Genomic DNA, 19,002 nt, shown 5'->3' on the forward strand with positions numbered 1-19,002 from the left:
CAGTACATCTTTCTAAATGTAACTCAATTTTATCAATAAATGATGCAGCCATATTTCTATTCAACTTTTTTTTCCCACTTTTATGCAAAATATTTTATTGTACATTTTGAACAGATTTCAAATGTGCGATTAATCATGAGTTAACTATTGAAGTCATGCGATTAAAAATTTGACCTTAAAGAAAGACACATTTTCATAAATGCAAATGCTCTTTTATTCTTTCTGAAGTGCAAAAAAAAAATACAAATAAAAAAATATATAGAACACTCACATGAATGGTACCTTACATCATTTCTGCTTGTAAGTATTTCTTTTGCATTTAATGGCAGGTTCAAACATGACACACAAGTGTGATGTTTACATATAAACATCGTGAAGGGGAAAAACTCATAGCTTCCGTTCAAATCCAATTGGGGCAGTGCTTCTTTTTGACCATACTGTATTTGTTTACTTTTGCCAATTATCCATGTATAATTTTTTTTTAATGGATTTAAAAATACATCAAATTCAGAGTCAAAATAATCCTATGTAATAGAAAAGAACTTCATGCTCACATTCACTGTACAAAATGATTACAGCCATAGCAATGCATTTAGAAAAGACTTAATATTAGCACTCACACGGCGATACGCAACATATTTAAGACAGCCAAGGTTTTTCATTATCAACATACCAATGTTTATAAAACATCTCAAGATCATTGCCTGATACTTTTCCAGACATTTTACTCAAAAGATCATCTGACCAAAGTGCATCACTGTCTGTTATTAACATTCGCGCGATAAAAAGACCACTTGTTCAATGAATATTACACAAAATTGCAATTTGATTATCTGTAATGGCTTCATTACTGTCCCTCATTTACTTACATTTGTCACGTTTATGATGAAATATCTCCTTTAAAAGACCACACTTAATTTTGTCTTTCTAAAAGTGGTGCGATCAGTCCGCATGCAGTACTACAAATGGACATTAGGGGAATGCTGATACTGAGATTATTCATATTTAACAGGCTCCGATTTCCTCCCGCATTCCAAAAACACGCACAGCAGATTATTTGAACACTCTTTATTTGTCCCAAGGTGTGGTTGTGAGTGTGAACGGTTGTTCCACAATGTGTGCCCTGGATTGGCTGGCAACCAGTTCAGGGTGTAGCCCGCCTACTGCCCGAAGCCCGCTGGGATAGGCTCCAGCACCCCCGCTACCCTTGTGAGGACAAACGGTTAAGAAAATGGATGGATATTTAACAGGAGGAAAAGAAATGCGGCCATCGTTTAAGTATCGGGCACATACCAGTGTGCACGTGATGAGCATGTTTAGGAACTCGTTTTCTGGACATTTGCGTAGAAACGCAAGTTTAAATTCAGTGTTCATTCGTTAAAGCTGCCGCCAGTTTCAAATGTAGTCATTGCTTCAAAGTCGTTATGAGCTCTTAAGGTGCAACGTCATTCATCAGACGCAACTGGTTCCCATTCAAAAACTATTGTTGCCATTAAATGGATGTTATTAATGCCATACTTACATTAACTCATTCACTGCCATTGACGGCTATAGACGTCAAAAATTCATTTGAACTATTTCTATAGTTTAACTTTTTTTTTTTCACTTTTGTTAACAAGAGTATGAAAACCTAGGGAATTTTATTTATTTTTGTACATTTAGAACAGATATAAAAAAAAAATTTGTTTAATCGTGAGTTAACTTGTGAAGTCATGTAATTAATTACAATTAAAAAATGTAATCGCCTGATGCCCCTAATTTTTTAATAATCTTTTCTTTTTTATCGCGAATAATTTTTTTAATTGGAATTAAATGCATGACTTCAATAGTTAAGTCATGATTAATCATACATTTTATATCTGTTCAAAATGTACAATAAAACAAATTCTAGGTTTTCATACTCTTGTTAACAAAAGTGGGGAAAAAATCGATCTAATAGAAATAGTTCAAATGAATTTTTGACGTCTATAGACGTCAATGGCAGTGAATGAGTTAATATATGCAGCCAGATTTGTGAATTTCCAAAGTTGAAAATTGAAAAATTTAAGGAATCTATAAAAGTTAAGAGAAATATAATGAAGGTAATTAAAGTAATACTGTATACTTAAGGGACAAGCAGATAAGGTGCAAACTCAAATATTTATTTTTATTCAACATATTTTTTTTTTAATGAAAGAACTTTCCTAGCAGTATTCACAAGTTTTTTTTCAGTAGTTTGTATAAAGTTTTCATCTTTAAATAGATAACAAATGCTTATGTTAACAATAATTTGTACATTTTCTCATGCAAATGTATTTCATTAAATGTTTTGCCATTTTTCACCTCTAGTAATCGGGTGAATTCATAAAATTGTTCACTGTAGTGATTAGTGTGCATCTCTCCAATAAGACACTATTCGGCACGTTTTTTCGATAAATGGGGTGCAATACAATTCAAGGACGGTTCATTTTTAAATTGAAACCATTCAATTTGGTTTGATTCGGTGGAATTACCGTTTGATAAGGTACGGCTCAGTTCGAGTATGATGCAGTGAGTTTCATGTCATTTTTAAATGAATGAACTTGTCAGCACTTTAATAAACGACAATAAATATCTCAATATATTTTAAAAGTGGAACGAAACTCATTTTCCCATTCAAATTGTTTTTTTGTCACACCCCTAGCAGTGACCAAATATATTGTGAAATGTGAGGTTATATATCTTTTTGGCATCTTTCAGTTGTGCTTATTTCCTATTAGTATGAACTGATTTAGGAACCAGCTGATAGAGACGATGCATTTTTAATTCTACCAACGTGATGCAACTAATCCATCAATTTTCCTCAAGGGAATTTTGCAGAAAAGAAAACAATTGTGTTTTTAAAGCCATCTGTGGCACACATGACTTACAGAAGCTATCCAAAGCACAGATTGCGCCGTTTGATTCAAGTCTCAGCCCAAAACGGCCAATGGCGACATGTGCAATCAGAACCTGGAAAACCACGTTTGGAGATGTGGACACACAGCGCCGAGGCACATCTCATCTTAGTTGCCGTTTAAGATGAAGGTAAATAATGTTTCCATTTGAAAAAGGGACAAGCTGAGCCGTCTTGAAGCCACTCACAGAAGTCTGCTTTGGAATGGGAATATTGGGAGTTTGGATTGGAAATTCTGCTCCATGTCCGCTTTTTATTTCCTCACAGACGTCACTGACATGAAAGTCGGTCCTGACTCCGTCGCCGTTTAATGCCCAGTTCGTCGTTCTTGCTGCTCCTCACGCTCTCGTCCCGCCTCCTCTTTGTCCTCCCGTCCTGTTTCAAGCAGATTAGATTTGTTTCATACGGGAAGCGTAATGCATTCACTCGGAAAAAAAAACTCCTGTTTTTCTGAATATTTTTTTCTGTTTTTCTGAATATTTTTTTCTGTTGAGAAACTATTCAGAAAAAAAGGCTGGAAAAAAGTATTTAGAAAAACAGGAGGAAAAATTACTCAGACAAGCAGGGGGGGGGGGGTATTCAAAAAAATATTCAAAAAAACTGGGAAAAAAATTATTTAAAAAAACAGAGCTGGTGTTCTGTTTTTGGGACCTCTGAACTCCAAGTGACTTGTTGCAGACTCGCTAATAGCTGAAGCTGACATTTTCCTCCATATGCAATAAGATGGTCATGTTTACTAACTGGCTCTCAATAAAGGAATGAATGTGTATACTGTATTGTGGTTTGTTCTCTGATCTCTGAGGGAAAACCCCTTTAAAAAAAAAAATCTTTAAAACAGAAAAATATTTATTTTATAAAACAGGTGAAAAAATACTCAGAAAAACTGAAAAAGTATATTCTGAAGAACAGAGGGAAAAAAATAACGAAAAATAAATTTAAAAAACGGAAAAAATATTCAATAAAACATAAAAAAAAAAACTTTAAAAAAAAAAAGCTGCCCCCAAAAATTTGTCCGAAAACAGGACTTTTTTTTTCTTCAAATGAATGCAATACGCTTACGTAGTTTCACACAAAAATATTCATGGAAAGTGTGCTTGTGTTGAGTGTTCGCTTCATTTATGCAATGAGAGACACTTAAGCAGGCTAAGAATTTTTATTGTTTTTATGGTCAATTTTAGCTTTTTTTTCCTTCTATTTTTTCTTGATCCTTCAAGTATTTAAAATGTCAGATTCGTGTTATTAAAATCCCTACGAACTGTTTTAAATTGTGGAGAGAGAGAAAAAGAAACGTCTTCATATTCAAGCACGAGCAGAAAAAAATCGGATGAACACTAGAGGGCAGTATAATCATAGAGCGCAACCACCATGGTCAAAGGCGACTCCAGTTTTGTGGACATTGTCGTTATAATTGCTTTTATAAACAATAGTGTCAATGAAAACTGAGCATTATCAACTTCACAAAATCAGAGTATTTTTTATACACTTCTTATAGTGGATGTTATTAGATTATGCACGAGTGTCTGACGGTTGTAAAAAACAACAACATTAAAGCGTAAGACACCACCAAATATGTTCTATGCAGCCCCACCAGTCTAAACATGAGATTTTGATTACTATTGCTTTTGTGGAATATGAATTAAGCAGCAAAATCCTCCCGTTACATCCAATTCAGGGGGCGGCCATTTTGACACAGCTAACGGCCAATCACAGCTCAGCTTGCAAATGTCACATGACTAAAGGTTGTTGGGCACATTATTTATTTACCTTGGTGTCACGTTCTGCAAATTTCTGGAACATGTTTGCGTAAGTCCTCTTGTCCAGCTCATGATATTCCTTCATCTTGCTTTGGCAGTTGGAAATCTGATTACGAGCCGCCCGATTGGCGGGATTGACTTGGAGCACGTGTTGAAAATCCACCAAGGCCAAGCTGAACTCATTTCGGAGAAGCCGGGCCTCCCCGCGACGATACAGGGCCTTCTCGTTGCTAGCGTCGAGGTCGATCACCTTGGAGACGGGGCGACAAAAACAACAACGCAAGGTAACTACTTGTGAATTGCGAACGTCGATTTAAAAGCAGTCTTAACTCAGCACACCTTGTTGCAGTTGTCCACTACCAGAGAGAAATCTTGAATGCGCAGGAAACACAAAGCTAAATTGAGGTGGGCTGACAATAGAAAATCATTCATCCGCTTCTGCTGCTCCAAGCCGCTACCGAACTCCATCTCAAGCCAGGAAACTATCCGCTGGTACTGGATGACTGCGTGGTAGTAGTGTCCTGCCTAAAATGCCAAATATTTTTGTTTAATTGACAAAAACAGACAATATTCTATATATAAGGATATTGTACCTTAAAATACTGATTCCCTTTATGCTTGATTTCCGAGGCCTGACTCAGCTTTTCATGCAAGTCCATTTCCCAAGACTCTTTTGCCTTGATGGAGCAAACGCAAGTCATAATAATAATAATTAGTCATAAAATTGTCTATAACTCATTTACTGCCATTGACAGCTATCGATGTCAAAAATTCATTTGAACTATTTCTATTAGTTTAAAAAAACAAAACAATTTTTTACATTTTAACAAGAGTGAAAACCTATAATTTTTTTTGTACATTTAGAACAGATATAAAATTTGTGATTAATCATGAGTTAACTCGTGAAGTCATGAGATTAATTACGGTTACAAATTTTAATCGCCTGATGCCCCTAATTTTTTAAAAATCTTTTCTTTAAAAAAAAATTATATTCTTTTTTTTTCTTTTAAATAAAAGATTATTAAAAATGTGTGGCGTCCGGCGATTACAATTTTTAATCGTAATTAATCGCATGACTTCACTAGTTAACTCACGATTAATCACAAATTTTATATCTGTTCTAAATGTACAATAAAAAAAATTCTAGGTTTTCATACTCTTCTTAACAAAAGTGGAAAAAAAGTGAAACTTATAGAAATAGTTCAAATGAATTTTTGACGTCTATAGCCGTCAATGGCAGTGAATGAGTTCGGAGTCATTTTTATTCAGATTTCACCTTCACACACCATAAAAATCTTCCACATTAGTAACTGTAGCCAAAATGAAATCAACAATTATTAAACCTGACCATGAACGATTGATATAAGCCTTCATTTTCTAGTCTAGTCTAGTCTAATACAATTTTTTTAAAATCTAGGTTTTCATACTCTTTTTAACAAAAGAAGGGGAAACAATTAAACTAATAGAAATAATTCAAATGAATTTTTGACGTCTATAGCCGTCAATGGCAGTGAATGAGTTAAATTGAAGCTAGAATTACTTTCATATTTTGGTTGAAGATGTCTTACCCTTTTAAAGTCTTTGAGGGTAACCTCATACACAACGTCTTTGTCTGGCCCAATTTTAAATTCTGCTTTTCCTTTGTGTCCAAAGGCATACCTGCAAGAGAAGGGGGGAAAAAAATGGAAGCGTAAATATGACACTTCCTTCAGTTCAATGTTCACTCTGCTGATTGAGAAATCCCATCCGTGATGACTTAAATAACACACACACACATACATATAAATGACAAACAGCAGTAATGACTTACTTGTGTGTTAAGTAAAGTATACAACATTCTCCTTTCTGCATCTTGTCCATGGCGCGGTCCACTCCCAGAGGAACGCCTTTATCCTCCGACTCGCTGACGACAAAGCTGACGTCCCTGCTGTCAAAGAGCCGACCGTCACATCTCCCCTCCAGATGCACTGAGCGGTGACACAACACAGGTTTCCTGATATGATCACAGTAACGGACGCAAAATGAGCATTGATCTGTGACGGGGGTTACCGTCTACGACTGTGCCCTCATTGGGATTCAAGTAGCTGTCCCCTTTGACCTTTATTCTTCGTACGATGCCGCCATCATCTGTGAGCATCTCTCCTAATTCAAACTTGAGCAGTTCTATCTGTTTGAGTAAAGACAAACACTCTTCTGAGATTTAAACAAAATAATAATAATAATAATGGTGTGAGAGGTGCAATTTGAGCAAAAAGAAAAAAACTCAGCAGTGTGCAAGGGAAGGTTTAGTGTGGGAGGCAAAAATACATAACAAAAAAAAGATGTAGGAGTTAGCCACAAAAGAACATTTGGTGATAGGTAGACGATTTTACTGAATATGCTAAGACAACCTTGATCATTTTTTGTCTTCAAAATGTAATCAAAGGAGGAGTTTACAGTTTTAAAAAAGCATTTTTTTTTTATCATTTGTCATTTATTGAACTGTCACTAATGTCTGTAGCAGACAGTACAGTCAGTGAAAATGTGAAATGATAGGAATTAGCAATATTTATGATTGACGTGTAAATTTATCACCACTTCTTGATTTTTAATTGACTTTACATTCCCCATAATAAAACTTAAAACCGACAACATTTAATTTTATAGTAACACTGCATTACAAAAGTTAATGCTACCAATGTAGCAGCCTGGCTAGCATTGGCTTGTTTACAGCTTTTAATGCTAGCTTAGTATTGCTAGCGTCACTCTCGCTGACTATATATCACCACTACGCACTTTCATAAATGTGCTCTGTTATAAATGCTCATATTTAAAAGTCACGCTTGTGCCTTTTAGTGAGGAACTTGGCTGTGGTCATAAACTAGGGGGAGATTAGCGAAGTGAGGCTATATACAAATCTTGCTAGCAGTTACTATTAGCACTGCAAAGTCTCCCTTTAGTATAAATAGTTTTAGTTAATAAGTAATTTAGAAAATGAAATTTGTCAACCTTGGTGAAATAAAATCATTTCTAAATTTTAAAACATCAATTATAGCAATAAATTGTTTTAGAATTTCAGGTTGCATAAATGTGCTCACATAACAATAATGATAATAATTACAACAACAATATTTAAACAGGACTGGATGGCAGTCGATCGTCACGGCACATCTTGGCATAATAAGGACTTTTTCTTGCTACAAACGAAGAGTTTGAAGAGGATTCAGGCCTGGCCTGTGGTTGGAACATTCTGAGAAATGAATCCGCTTCTGATGAAGCCATTCAATGGTTGACTGTTTGTTTATTTTCAGCAATGCGCAGGACTATGCCTGCTCTGCCCATAGATGGTCGCTCAGTGGAATGCGCGCTGTATTCAAGCCCAAATGTCAATGGTGACATTCCTTACCTACCTCAAAAAGCACTGACGAGTTGGGAGGAATTTTGTCCGGATTTCCAGCCGCGCCGTAAGCGTACTCCGGTTTACACAGCAACGTGCAGACTTCTCCGCTTTGCATGGATAACACGCCAATGTCCCATGCTTTGAGGACCTGTCCTGTTTGTAGGCAAGGAAAATATGTCAAATATATTTTTTAAAGTTGCTTTATCACCAGTCACCATGGAGAAATCATTGCAAAGAAAACACTGAAAATGAACACACAGTTATTGACTCATTTAGTAATGAGCAAATCTGACAAAGGTTTAAAGTTTGCATAGACGCGTTAAGACGTGAACTCGCACATAAATGACAAGAATCTTCCGTAATAAATCATTCTGCCCATCCCCAGTCACCATGGCAATGACAGAGACTCAGAAGACCAGCATGTCAATGTTCTCATCACCGCGAGGAAAAGCTTTGTCTCAAGCGTTCAATTTGCATATTGTACAGGAAGAATAAAGAACAGGGTGTGAGTCACCTACCCTTGCCAACGTTGAATGAAAAGGACTCCTTGCGATCTCGGCTACAGTCAAACTTCTTCCCAGTGAGGAGACTTCCAGTGTAATGGATTGTCACTCTGTCCCCAATCATTGGGCGCTCTCCATCATGCCCGTGACGCTTGACAAGCTTTAAGTGAGAAGGCAAAAAAAAATGTTTTTTTTTGTAAACTCATTCACTGCCATTGACGACTATAGACGTCAAAAATTAATGTGAGCTATTTCTATTAGTTTAACATTTTTGTTCCATTTAATTTTTTTTTTTTTAATGAAAACCTTGATTTTTTTATTGTACCTTTATAACAGATATAAAATGATCATGCGATTAATTACGATTAAACGGCCCTTATTTAAAAAAAAATAATTTAATTAGGCCGGTCAGGCGATTAAATTTTTTTTAATTATAATTAATCACATGACTTCACTAGTTAACTAACGATTCATCAAAAATTTGTATCTGTTCTAAAATCACAATAAAAAAAAAATCTAGGTTTTCATACTCTTGTTAGCAAAAGTGGAAAAAAAATTAAACTAATAGAAATAGTTCAAAATGAATTTTCGACGTCTATAGCCGTCAATGGCAGTGAATGAGTTCATTTTGCCGAACGACGAGCCTGAAGACAATCTCACGAACAAAAAAATGACAATAAAACATACCTTGACTATTCCTTGGTCTTTTTTAGGTGTTACATCAGTGCCCTTTGCTGCAAACACAGCAGCTGTCGAGGGCCCGTCCATAGAAAGATTCTGATCAGTTGTCATGTCTGCTTGTGGGCACACAGTCACGCTGGCTGGAGAATAGTTCAAATAAAAGTCTTGTGTTAACAAATCATTTTAATTAAGCAAGCTGTGCTTTACAATCTCTTAATTTATATATATGTAGATTTTATGTGTGATTACATCACACAGAAGCCCCACAGTAGACATTTTATGATGTTTGGCTGCTTCGGAGAGCTGATTTAGTGTCTATATCTGGTTTTATTTTTCTATTTACTTAATATTAGAACCATTCCTGATATCATCGTGCTTTTGCAGCACATGAAACAACCGGCAGGACAAAAATAAGCAACTATTCTGCTCGACCCTTGTCTGTGGTGTACCGCAAGGGTCGCTTTTAGGCCCGGTTTTACGTTTTATCTATATGTTGCTCCCTGGCCAAATCACCATTCGTAAGATTGGCGCAAAATCTTCTCTAACTGAACAAATTAACACCAGTCACATCATTAAAACCAACCTTTTCAGACATCACTTACACAAACAGAAACTTAACTCATTCACTGCCATTGACGGCTATAGACGTTAAAAGTTCATTTGAACGATTTCTATTAGTTTCACTTTTGTTAACAAGAGTATGAAAACCTAGAATTTTTTTATTGTACATTTAGAACAGATATAAAATGTATGATTAATCACGAGTTAACTATTGAAATCATGCGATTAATTACAATTACAAATTTTAATCTTCTGACGCCCCTAATTTTTTATAATCTTTTTTTTTTAATTAGGGGCATAAAGCGATTAATATTTTTTGTATTTAATTACATGACTTCACTAGTTAACTCCCGATTAATCACAAATTTTATATCTGTTCTAAATGTACAATAAAAAAAATTCTAGGTTTTCATACGCTTGTTAACAAAAGTGGAAAAAAAGTGAAACTAATAGAAATAGTTCAAATGAATTTTTGACGTCTATAGCCGTCAAAAGCAGTGAATGAGTTAAGAGTCATTTTTATTCAGATTTCACCTTCACACATCATAAAAATCTCCCACATTAGTAACTGTAGCCAAAATGAAATCAACAATTATTAAACCTGACCATGAACGATTGATGTAAGCCTTCATTTTCTCGCCATTACTGCAACTCAATCGTCTCTCGAGTCAAAAATCACACTCTCGCGTCCAGCTGGTTGACGGTGCAGCAGCTGCTAGACTTGTCTCACTACATCAAAGTGGTGACATCAGATCACCCCCATTTTAGCAGCACTTTATTGGCTTCAAGTGTGTTTTAGAATAGATTTTAAGCACTTTTAAAGCACGGATGGGGCTGGCTGAAGATTTTATATATATATATATATATATATATATAGCATTTTTTTTTTTCAATTTGAGTTTGAAACCATTACTGCAGCTGGTTTCAAATCCTGTATTTAGAACCACCTTGAAAGGCCATTCAGTTCATTCATTAAGTCTCTGCCAAAAAGTGCCATTAAAAATAAACAACCACTTTTCCTCTGTGAGGTGAAACTTCTAAGAGTTCCCGGCAGTGTCAACAATCAAGTTTGTTTGCAGTAAAGCGAAACTGTCAGCAAAAAAACACGGCGGTGCTGATAAAAAGCCTTGATAAGCACAACGGGGTGGAATTGTAATGGATGTTATTTTGAACTGGCTGGAAGAGCTTTTTCTCACAATCTGAGGCTGCTTTTATATTTTTCCCAAATTTATTTTTGTGTGTGCTCACGTGAGGCGCACGCACTTGAGTGCGTACAGTAGAGGCCAAATGCGGCCAACTATGCGTGAACAACCTCAAGAGTTCAAAATGAGCTTTCAAAGAAATGTGCATGCACATTCTTTTGGCCAGATTCATAAAGCTGTGCAAATTCTAGGTCACCGTTTTAGAAGTAAACACACGCACAGGCATGAATTCCGCTCCCAATTGCATATAAAAACGCTTCACAACTCTCCGCTAAGTCATCGTTGTGAAATCCTAAAAAAAGGAGTGACACCTGACACGAGCGGAATCTCGAGCCATGAAGCAACTATGTACATACTGTATGTGTTTACTTATTTTCAAACATCGGAATTTGTGATTTCCAACCATTGTGTGCAGAGAGTGATCATGAGAGTAAGCATCAGGTGTGCTGTAGGAAATGATCCAATTTCACTTTATTAGTCTTTGAATTCGTATTTAAGATCTCTGTGTGTCTTTCTGCAATTATTGTCAGTAAATCAGCTTTGTGTTCAACTAAATTGATTGCATTTCAAATTTGGGAGTAAATTCATCACAAGGTCATCATTGTTTTAGTATACGCTCTAAAAACAGTTCGGTCAAACATAACCCAATATGCGCCAACAAGGGAATGACCCAACTTTTTGGGTTATATGTTAACCCCCCCCAAAAAAAACAATTTTGTCAAAATTAATAAATGGGTTCTTTTGTGCAAAACTACCCAAAAATGTGTTTTGTACAAAAAAAAAACTTTGTTAAATGAATAAGTCAAAAAGTTTATTTTTTACCCACATTGGGTTATTTTTTAACCAAATGTTTTTCGAGGGTGGCTTCACTCTAAAAGCTGTTGGGTCAAAAATAACCCAATTTGGGTAAAATAAATAAATAAATAAAAATGGACTGATACACTTGGGTGAATATGACCCAACTTTTGAGTTCTTTTGCACACCCCCCCCCCCCCAAAAATACTGCATTTTGTATAACACCCCTCAAAAATATTGTCATTTTGTACAAAACAATCCATTTTTTGCATTACTACCTTATTATTTTTTTACTGTAAAAAATAAAGCTGGGTCAGAAATACCGCAATTTCCAACCCAGAAAATTGGGTCTAGTGATCCCAAACTGGGTTATTTTTCCACCCAACTGTTTTTAGGGTGATATTGGGACATTTTTGTTTGGTGATGTGCCATGAAATTTTCTAATGTAATGTATAAAGGCTGGGAAACTAAGGTCTTAATAACATAAATAAAAATGAGATTGAACATCATTAGAAAAATAAGAGAAATGAATTTAGAGGTTGCCATGGTGATGGCTAAAAAGATGTGCATTTGTACAAGTGTCACGTTTAAGATTCAGAGAAGGAGATAATCAGGGAGATGATTTTTCTTCAGGCCCCGAAAAGTGACTTTGGTGGTTTGTGAACGAACCGAAAGACTCAGAAATGCGAAGTGCAGTGAAATCTCCAAAATGTGACGGCCCATAAAGTTGTCAAGTTGGGAACTTATTAAAATGTTCTTAAAAATGTGTCAAAGTGATGCAATGAGGTCCATCCAGAAAATTCAACTCGGTGTGACGTTAGTTCTGGCTGCTCAATCCCACATTTACAGCCTGTGCAAGATGATAAAAGTCACTGTCAGTCATAAAAGAACGGAACGGAATGTACACTGCAAAGTGAGCAGCGATCCTCGCCTGGCAGATTTGTCATCATATAGGGAAGTGCATATTTACTAGGGGTGGGAATCTTTGAATGTCTCACGATTCGATTCAGATTTTTGGGTCTGCCATTTGATTCAGAATCAATTTTCGATTGAGAATGGTTTTTGATTCAAAATGATTTGATTGACAATGATTTTTGCTTTTTGGTGCGTCAGGCAATAATTTTTTTTAATCATAATTAATCGCATGACTTCACTAGTTAACTCCTGATTAATCACAAATTTTATATCTGTTCAAAATGTACAATAAAAAAAATTCTAGGTTTTCATACTTTTGTTAACAAAAGTGGGAAAAAAATGTTAAACTAATAGAAATAGTTCAAATGAATTTTTGACGTCTATAGCCGTTAATAGCATGAGTTAAGACATTTTTCCAAAAAATAAAAAAATCTGTTTTTATTAGGGGTGGGAATCTTTGAATGTCTCACGATTCGATTCAGAATCGATTTTCCATTCAAAATGATTTGATTGACAATGATTTTTACTTCAATCTATAGATGTGCAAGGAATTATAATGATCTACTCCAGTCTGACTCGCTAATGCTAATTAATGCGCTACTCGCGCCACTTTGATCACTCAAAAGAACGGCAAAAAAACAACTTTTATTGGAATAACTTGATCGTCACTTTTTCCTTCCGCTCTCTAAAGTGGCTACAACTTAACAGTGTATTAGACCGCGTGGAACCACACTGCCCCTAAGTGGACAAATCGGGTACAGCATGAACAGCGCTCCAAATAAAGGCACACACAGACAAGAGGCAAGACAGTATAAAATAATTTAAATAAAATCGATTTTGGGACATTTAAAATTGATTTTGACTCGTACTAAATGAGAATCGCGATTGGCACACCCCTGATTTCACCCCACATTTCATAAGCAACTCAATTTTTGCAATGATGGATGACGCATAAAGTCGACTGGCCAGCAAGCCACGCTCTCTTCCACTTCCTTGCACACTCCTAGTTTTATTTTATCACCTGTTAAGATGGTGACAGTTTTCAGACCGTATTCAATTTCAGATATCTTTCCATTTGGAAAGTTAGCTTCACGCTGGACTGGCTTTAAAAAGCAAGGCAACCAAATCGCTCTCTGCACGTTCGAGGGATATTATACGAGTCAAGGTAGTCAGATAAATTCACAGGGACTTTTGATTGTCAGGACAGCCTGTTGGAACATTGTGTGCTTTGAGAAAATGAGCTCAACCAAGCGAAGGAACAAAAAAAAGCCTCGAGAGGAAACACAAAATGGAGACGGTGTGTGCTCCCGTTTACTGGCAGGAGTTTTGTAACATGCAAGGTGATGAAACACCTGGATTCAATTCAATTTTACCCTAATTTAGCTTGACAGTTCAACATCATAACCCAATTTGGGCTCCTAGTGTGTACCCAATTTCTTAACTCATTCACTGCCATTGACGGCTATAGACGTCAAAAATTCATTTGAACTATTTCTATTCATTTAACATTTGTTCCCATTTTTGTTAACAAGAGTATGAAAACCTAGATTTTTTTATTGTACATTTAGAACAGATAAAAAATTTGTGATTAATCGTGAGTTAACTAGTGAAGTCGTGGGATTAATTATGATTAAAAGATTTAATCGCCTAATTTTTTATATTTTCTTTTTTTTAAAGAAATGATTATTTAAAATTAAAAAATATATTATATATATATTATATTTTTTTTTAAAGAAGAAAAGATGATTAAAAATGAGGGGCGTAGGCGAATAAAAAATTTCGTAATTAATCGCATGACTTCACTAGTTAAGTCACGATTAATCACAAATTTTATATCTGTTCTAAATGTACAATTTCTTTTTTTTTAGGTTTATTATACTCTTATTAACAAAAGTGGAGAGAAAAAATGTAAACTAATAGAAATAGTTCAAATGAATTTTTGACGTCTGTAGACGTCAACGGAAGTGAATGAGTTAATTTATTTCATTCTCTTTGAGACACATTATTACAAAAATGATTTGTCAATAGATGAAACCTCACATTATGGTGACATCTTGCCTGTGGTTTGTTTTGTGTTCTGCACTCATACGTGACCCACAAAATAAATGCAATGTCCTCAAATGTACTGTACGCGTGCGTACGTGTGTGTGTGTGTGTGTGTCTGAACACAATGTTCCTTCTATTCAGTTCCCCACCGGTGAAGCCTGATGGTGTTCAGTAATCTCAGACCCCCCCCCCCCCCCCCCCACCCCTTATGAAACACGTTTCGATTGAGTCACCTTCCTCGCCGTCGCGTCTCCTTCAACGTATGGATCACATTGTGATCAACCGACTTGTTACCTTGCGACAATAATGTGGAACAATTGATTCAACGGAGTGGTGTGAAGACCAAAACTCGCAAACCCTACGCAGGAATGCGAAAACATCTGACTCACACAAAATGTAGAATTCAGGGGGACATAAATCTATCGACACTGATTCGATACGCCTTATTACGTTGATCAATTATTATGATTATAATATGATCGATGGTCTTAAAACTTGGTGCAAAGCATTTTGTTGACATCCCAGAGGTTCTTCTATTTTCTTGACTATTCTTGGAAAAAGTAACATATGATGCATCCCAAGGATTTTCATGTACAGTAGTAGCAAAAAGTCAACATGTAAATAAGATCATTTCCATATGTATAACCAGACATTAGTGCACAATTTGCATATTAGAGAGTTCTTCCTCATCTCTTTGTGTGTGTGTGTGTGTTTTAGTACAAGTACATCAAATGAGTCACTGTCCTGCAACATTCATGTGAAATCTTACATCACGTCATCTCACTGTAAACACATGTTCTATTTCTCTTATCATGGTCTATTTCATAATATTGGCAAATAATGGGAGAGGGAAAAAAAAGATTCAAACAGACTTTTCCACCGCACACTGGTTACACCTGCAACCTCAAATGCCCCCCACAAATGTTCCATCCTCCAGGCAACTTCTCCCTCAACACATCACCAGCATCAGACACATGACACGAACCCATTTTTCACCCTCATAATGGACGAAAAAGATCTCAATCACTCAATGAGCGGGAAAGCAAGCCCGATCACTTAAGACCGTAACAAACACTCCACTTAAGTCACAAAACAAATAACGACTCACATTTTCTTGTACTTCTTTTCCAAATAAATAACATCCACCAGGTGAAAGTCAACTAAGGAGCGCCGGGTTGTAGATAATGACGTCACGTCCTGGGTACGAGATGTTCCGACGCGCTGCGAGCGTCTTGCGACCGATTGAGCGTCCTGTGTTGTTGAGGCTGGAACGCCACAATCGCACCGGCGGCCACATGGAGTGCACACGTCAAAATGAGCCGGGTGGACGTACAGAGGCGGAAAAGACGCAGAGGGGAGGGGGGGAGGGCGCAGTGACGGAGCGTTGAGTATGAAATTAAGGGCAGGTCTTGGAAAGGAGCCACAAAGTAACACAATGTTCCGGCTGTGCTGTGGCTGTACCGCCGCCGCCGCTGCTGATGAGAACACAGTGTTCCAAATAGACACACTGACCTGTAACCCGTTCTTTGCCGAGCTTGGTCTGCCGGGAACAGGCTGTTCCGTAGCAGGCTGTCCTCCTCCCACCCGCGGTCAGCTGACAGTTCGGATCGAGAACAACCGAGACGAGACGGCTGCTGCTTGACACCTTGCCGGCAAGTCAAGTTCTCGGCAGCCCGAGAAGGAGCGCCTGGAGGCGGCTTGATTTGATCCCGGGGCACGCTGGTCGGATAAGAGACCTTTTACAAGCGGATTACCGGTTGTTGTTGTTTTTAAGGGGATAGTTTGGTTTTGGTTTTCGAATTTGAATAGAATTGTATTTTGGGGGTTGGGAAATAAAGTTTTGTAGATCTAGGTAGAGCAGTACTCCCCCTGCGCTTCACGAGCTGGTATTTGGGGAGCTGCAACATAATTTGCAATTAATTGTGTCGTATATCATTAAATGTTGAAAAAAAATATATATATATATTTTTTTTTTTTTTTTTTTTTTTTGCAGGAGGGACCCTGCATATTCTCAGTTGTGGATTCATATATTTGTGTATTTAAAAAAAAAAATCTCAATATGTTTTCATATTTTGGGGTTTTATAGTTTTTCGGGAATTTTAACTTAAAATTAACAAGAAGAGTTACCTATCCCCAGCCTATATATATGGGATTTGGGTAAAATCTGTAAAAAAAAAAATAAAAAGATTGCAATTTTGCTAATTTTAGAAAATGAACAGAACAAATCGTGAACCACAAAAAAAACATGTGGTGGACAAGATCTGCCTCCCGGGCTTTTGAGTTGTAATACAAAACAAACATACCTTCTCCCTACCTTAGCTTTAGGCCAATTAAAAGTGTGATCATGATGCCAAGTGGTACCTTGACTAAGCAATTTAATTGATTCCAATCCCATCAATCTATTTACTTGACAGTAATTACCCCCAAAACACGCTGTAGTATTTGCGTGTTGACATGTGCCTTTAAAGGCAGTGGACTAGTAAGTGACATAACGAGCTCTAGTTATCCATTTACCACGCTGTTAGTTCAGTGTGTCTATTCCTTGTAAGGAGTTCCTGGGACAAAAGAAGTCTAGGAACTCCTGTTCTAGACTAGAGACCACATTACACACTCCATTACAAGTTAGCACATCAGTAAAGGGAAAACTTTACCAGAAGTAGACATTTAGCACGGTCTTACTAAGTACTACAGCCAGAATATGGAAGAAAAACGTCACCAGAGACCAAGACTCAGTGTCGGGAGGCCATCTGCTATCTGCCGAGGCCACAGGCAGATTTAATGCTGCCTTTGAGACTATTGGCATAACGAGTTTTAGTCCATGACTAACGACGGTAAAAAGCAAGAATTTGTTTTGTTTGTGAAGCGACAAATTGACTTTGACACACACCCACAAAAAAACCTGCGGGGTCTGTTCTAAAACTAGTTCACTAGTGTTGATATGTGAAATTTTGGAAACACTTGTAGAGATTTACTGAAATAAAATGTCATGTAGCCTTTTGATGTTTTTTTATGTTGTTAAATAAAAGTTGATAATTACTGTGAGAAATCCTGATGATCTGTGCCTTTACATAGATGAATATCTTAACTCATTCACCACCATAGGTTCAATAAAAAAAGATTATTAAAAATTAGGTGCGACAGGCGATATATTTTTTTATTGTAATTAATCGCATGACTTCACTAGTTATTTGTTTATTTATTTTTTAAAGAAAATATTAAAAAAGAAAAGAAAAGATTATTAAAAATTAGGCGCGACAGGCGATTAAATTTTTTTATTGTAATTAATCGCATGACTTCACTAGTTATTTGTTTATTTTTTAAAGTAAAGGTTAAAAAAGAAAAGAAAAGATTATTAAAAATTAGGGGCGACAGGCGATAATTTTTTTTTAATTGTAATTAATCGCATGACATCACTAGTTATTTGTTTATTTATTTTTTAAAGAAAAGATTAAAAAAGAAAAGAAAAGATTATTAAAAATTAGGTGCGACAGGCGATATATTTTTTTATTGTAATTAATCGCATGACTTCACTAATTATTTCTTTATTTATTTTTTAAAGAAAAGATTATTAAAAATAAGGTGCGACAGGCGATATATTTTTTTATTGTAATTAATCGCATGACTTCACTAGTTATTTGTTTATTTATTTTTTAAAGAAAAGATTCAAAAAGAAAAAAGATTATTAAAAATTAGGTGCGACAGGCGATATTTTTTTTTATTGTAATTAATCGCATGACTTCACTAGTTATTTGCTTATTTATTTTTTAAAGAAAAGATTAAAAAAGAAAAGATTATTAAAAATTAGGGGTGACAGGTGATTAAAAATTTGAATTGTAATTAATCGCATGACTTCACTAGTTAACTCACGATTAATCACACATTTTTATATCTGTTCTAAATGTACAATAAATTTAAAAAAATCTAGGTTTTCATACTCTTGTTAACATAAGTGGAAAAAAATGTTAAACTAATAGAAATAGTTCAAATGAATTTTTGATGTGACTTTAAGTGTGGTTGTTTCAGGATGGGAGACATTTACACATTTAAAACCATAGCATTTAATAAAAATAAAATAAAAGCTTGTAAACTATTAAAACTCTTTGCCAAAATGTTTCCACAAACAACATTGTCAAAATAATGCTCAGTCACACCTGTAAACAAAAGAACAAACAAACACTTTGACGCCAACGGCTTGTGCTTTCGTGAACAGTACAACCTTTGAATGGAATTTGATTTGATCAAGTATCGTTGC

At 35.9% G+C, this 19,002-nt stretch overlaps 1 protein-coding gene across 2 annotated transcripts; it reads right to left on the reverse strand.

The window, feature by feature from the left end:
• Positions 1 to 190: 190 nt before the first annotated feature.
• On the reverse strand, positions 191 to 16,252 carry fkbp5 (FKBP prolyl isomerase 5). 2 transcript variants are annotated; one of them, XM_077572769.1, is made up of 11 exons: positions 15,859 to 16,252; positions 9,238 to 9,371; positions 8,566 to 8,710; positions 8,058 to 8,200; positions 6,718 to 6,835; positions 6,479 to 6,635; positions 6,237 to 6,327; positions 5,262 to 5,345; positions 5,008 to 5,193; positions 4,679 to 4,918; positions 191 to 3,289 (listed from the first exon to the last, which is right to left on the reverse strand). In XM_077572769.1, the coding sequence occupies exons 1-11, from the start codon at positions 15,890 to 15,892 to the stop codon at positions 3,185 to 3,187; spliced, it is 1,437 nt and encodes a 478-aa protein (XP_077428895.1). In that variant the 5' UTR covers positions 15,893 to 16,252; the 3' UTR covers positions 191 to 3,184. The 2 variants fall into 2 exon arrangements, with proteins under 2 accessions (XP_077428895.1, XP_077428896.1); XM_077572770.1 differs by lacking the exon at positions 15,859 to 16,252.
• Between the last annotated feature and the right edge of the window lie 2,750 nt (positions 16,253 to 19,002).

This window comes from Vanacampus margaritifer, chromosome 8 (assembly GCF_051991255.1).
Source record: "Vanacampus margaritifer isolate UIUO_Vmar chromosome 8, RoL_Vmar_1.0, whole genome shotgun sequence".
Taxonomy (NCBI): domain Eukaryota; kingdom Metazoa; phylum Chordata; class Actinopteri; order Syngnathiformes; family Syngnathidae; genus Vanacampus; species Vanacampus margaritifer.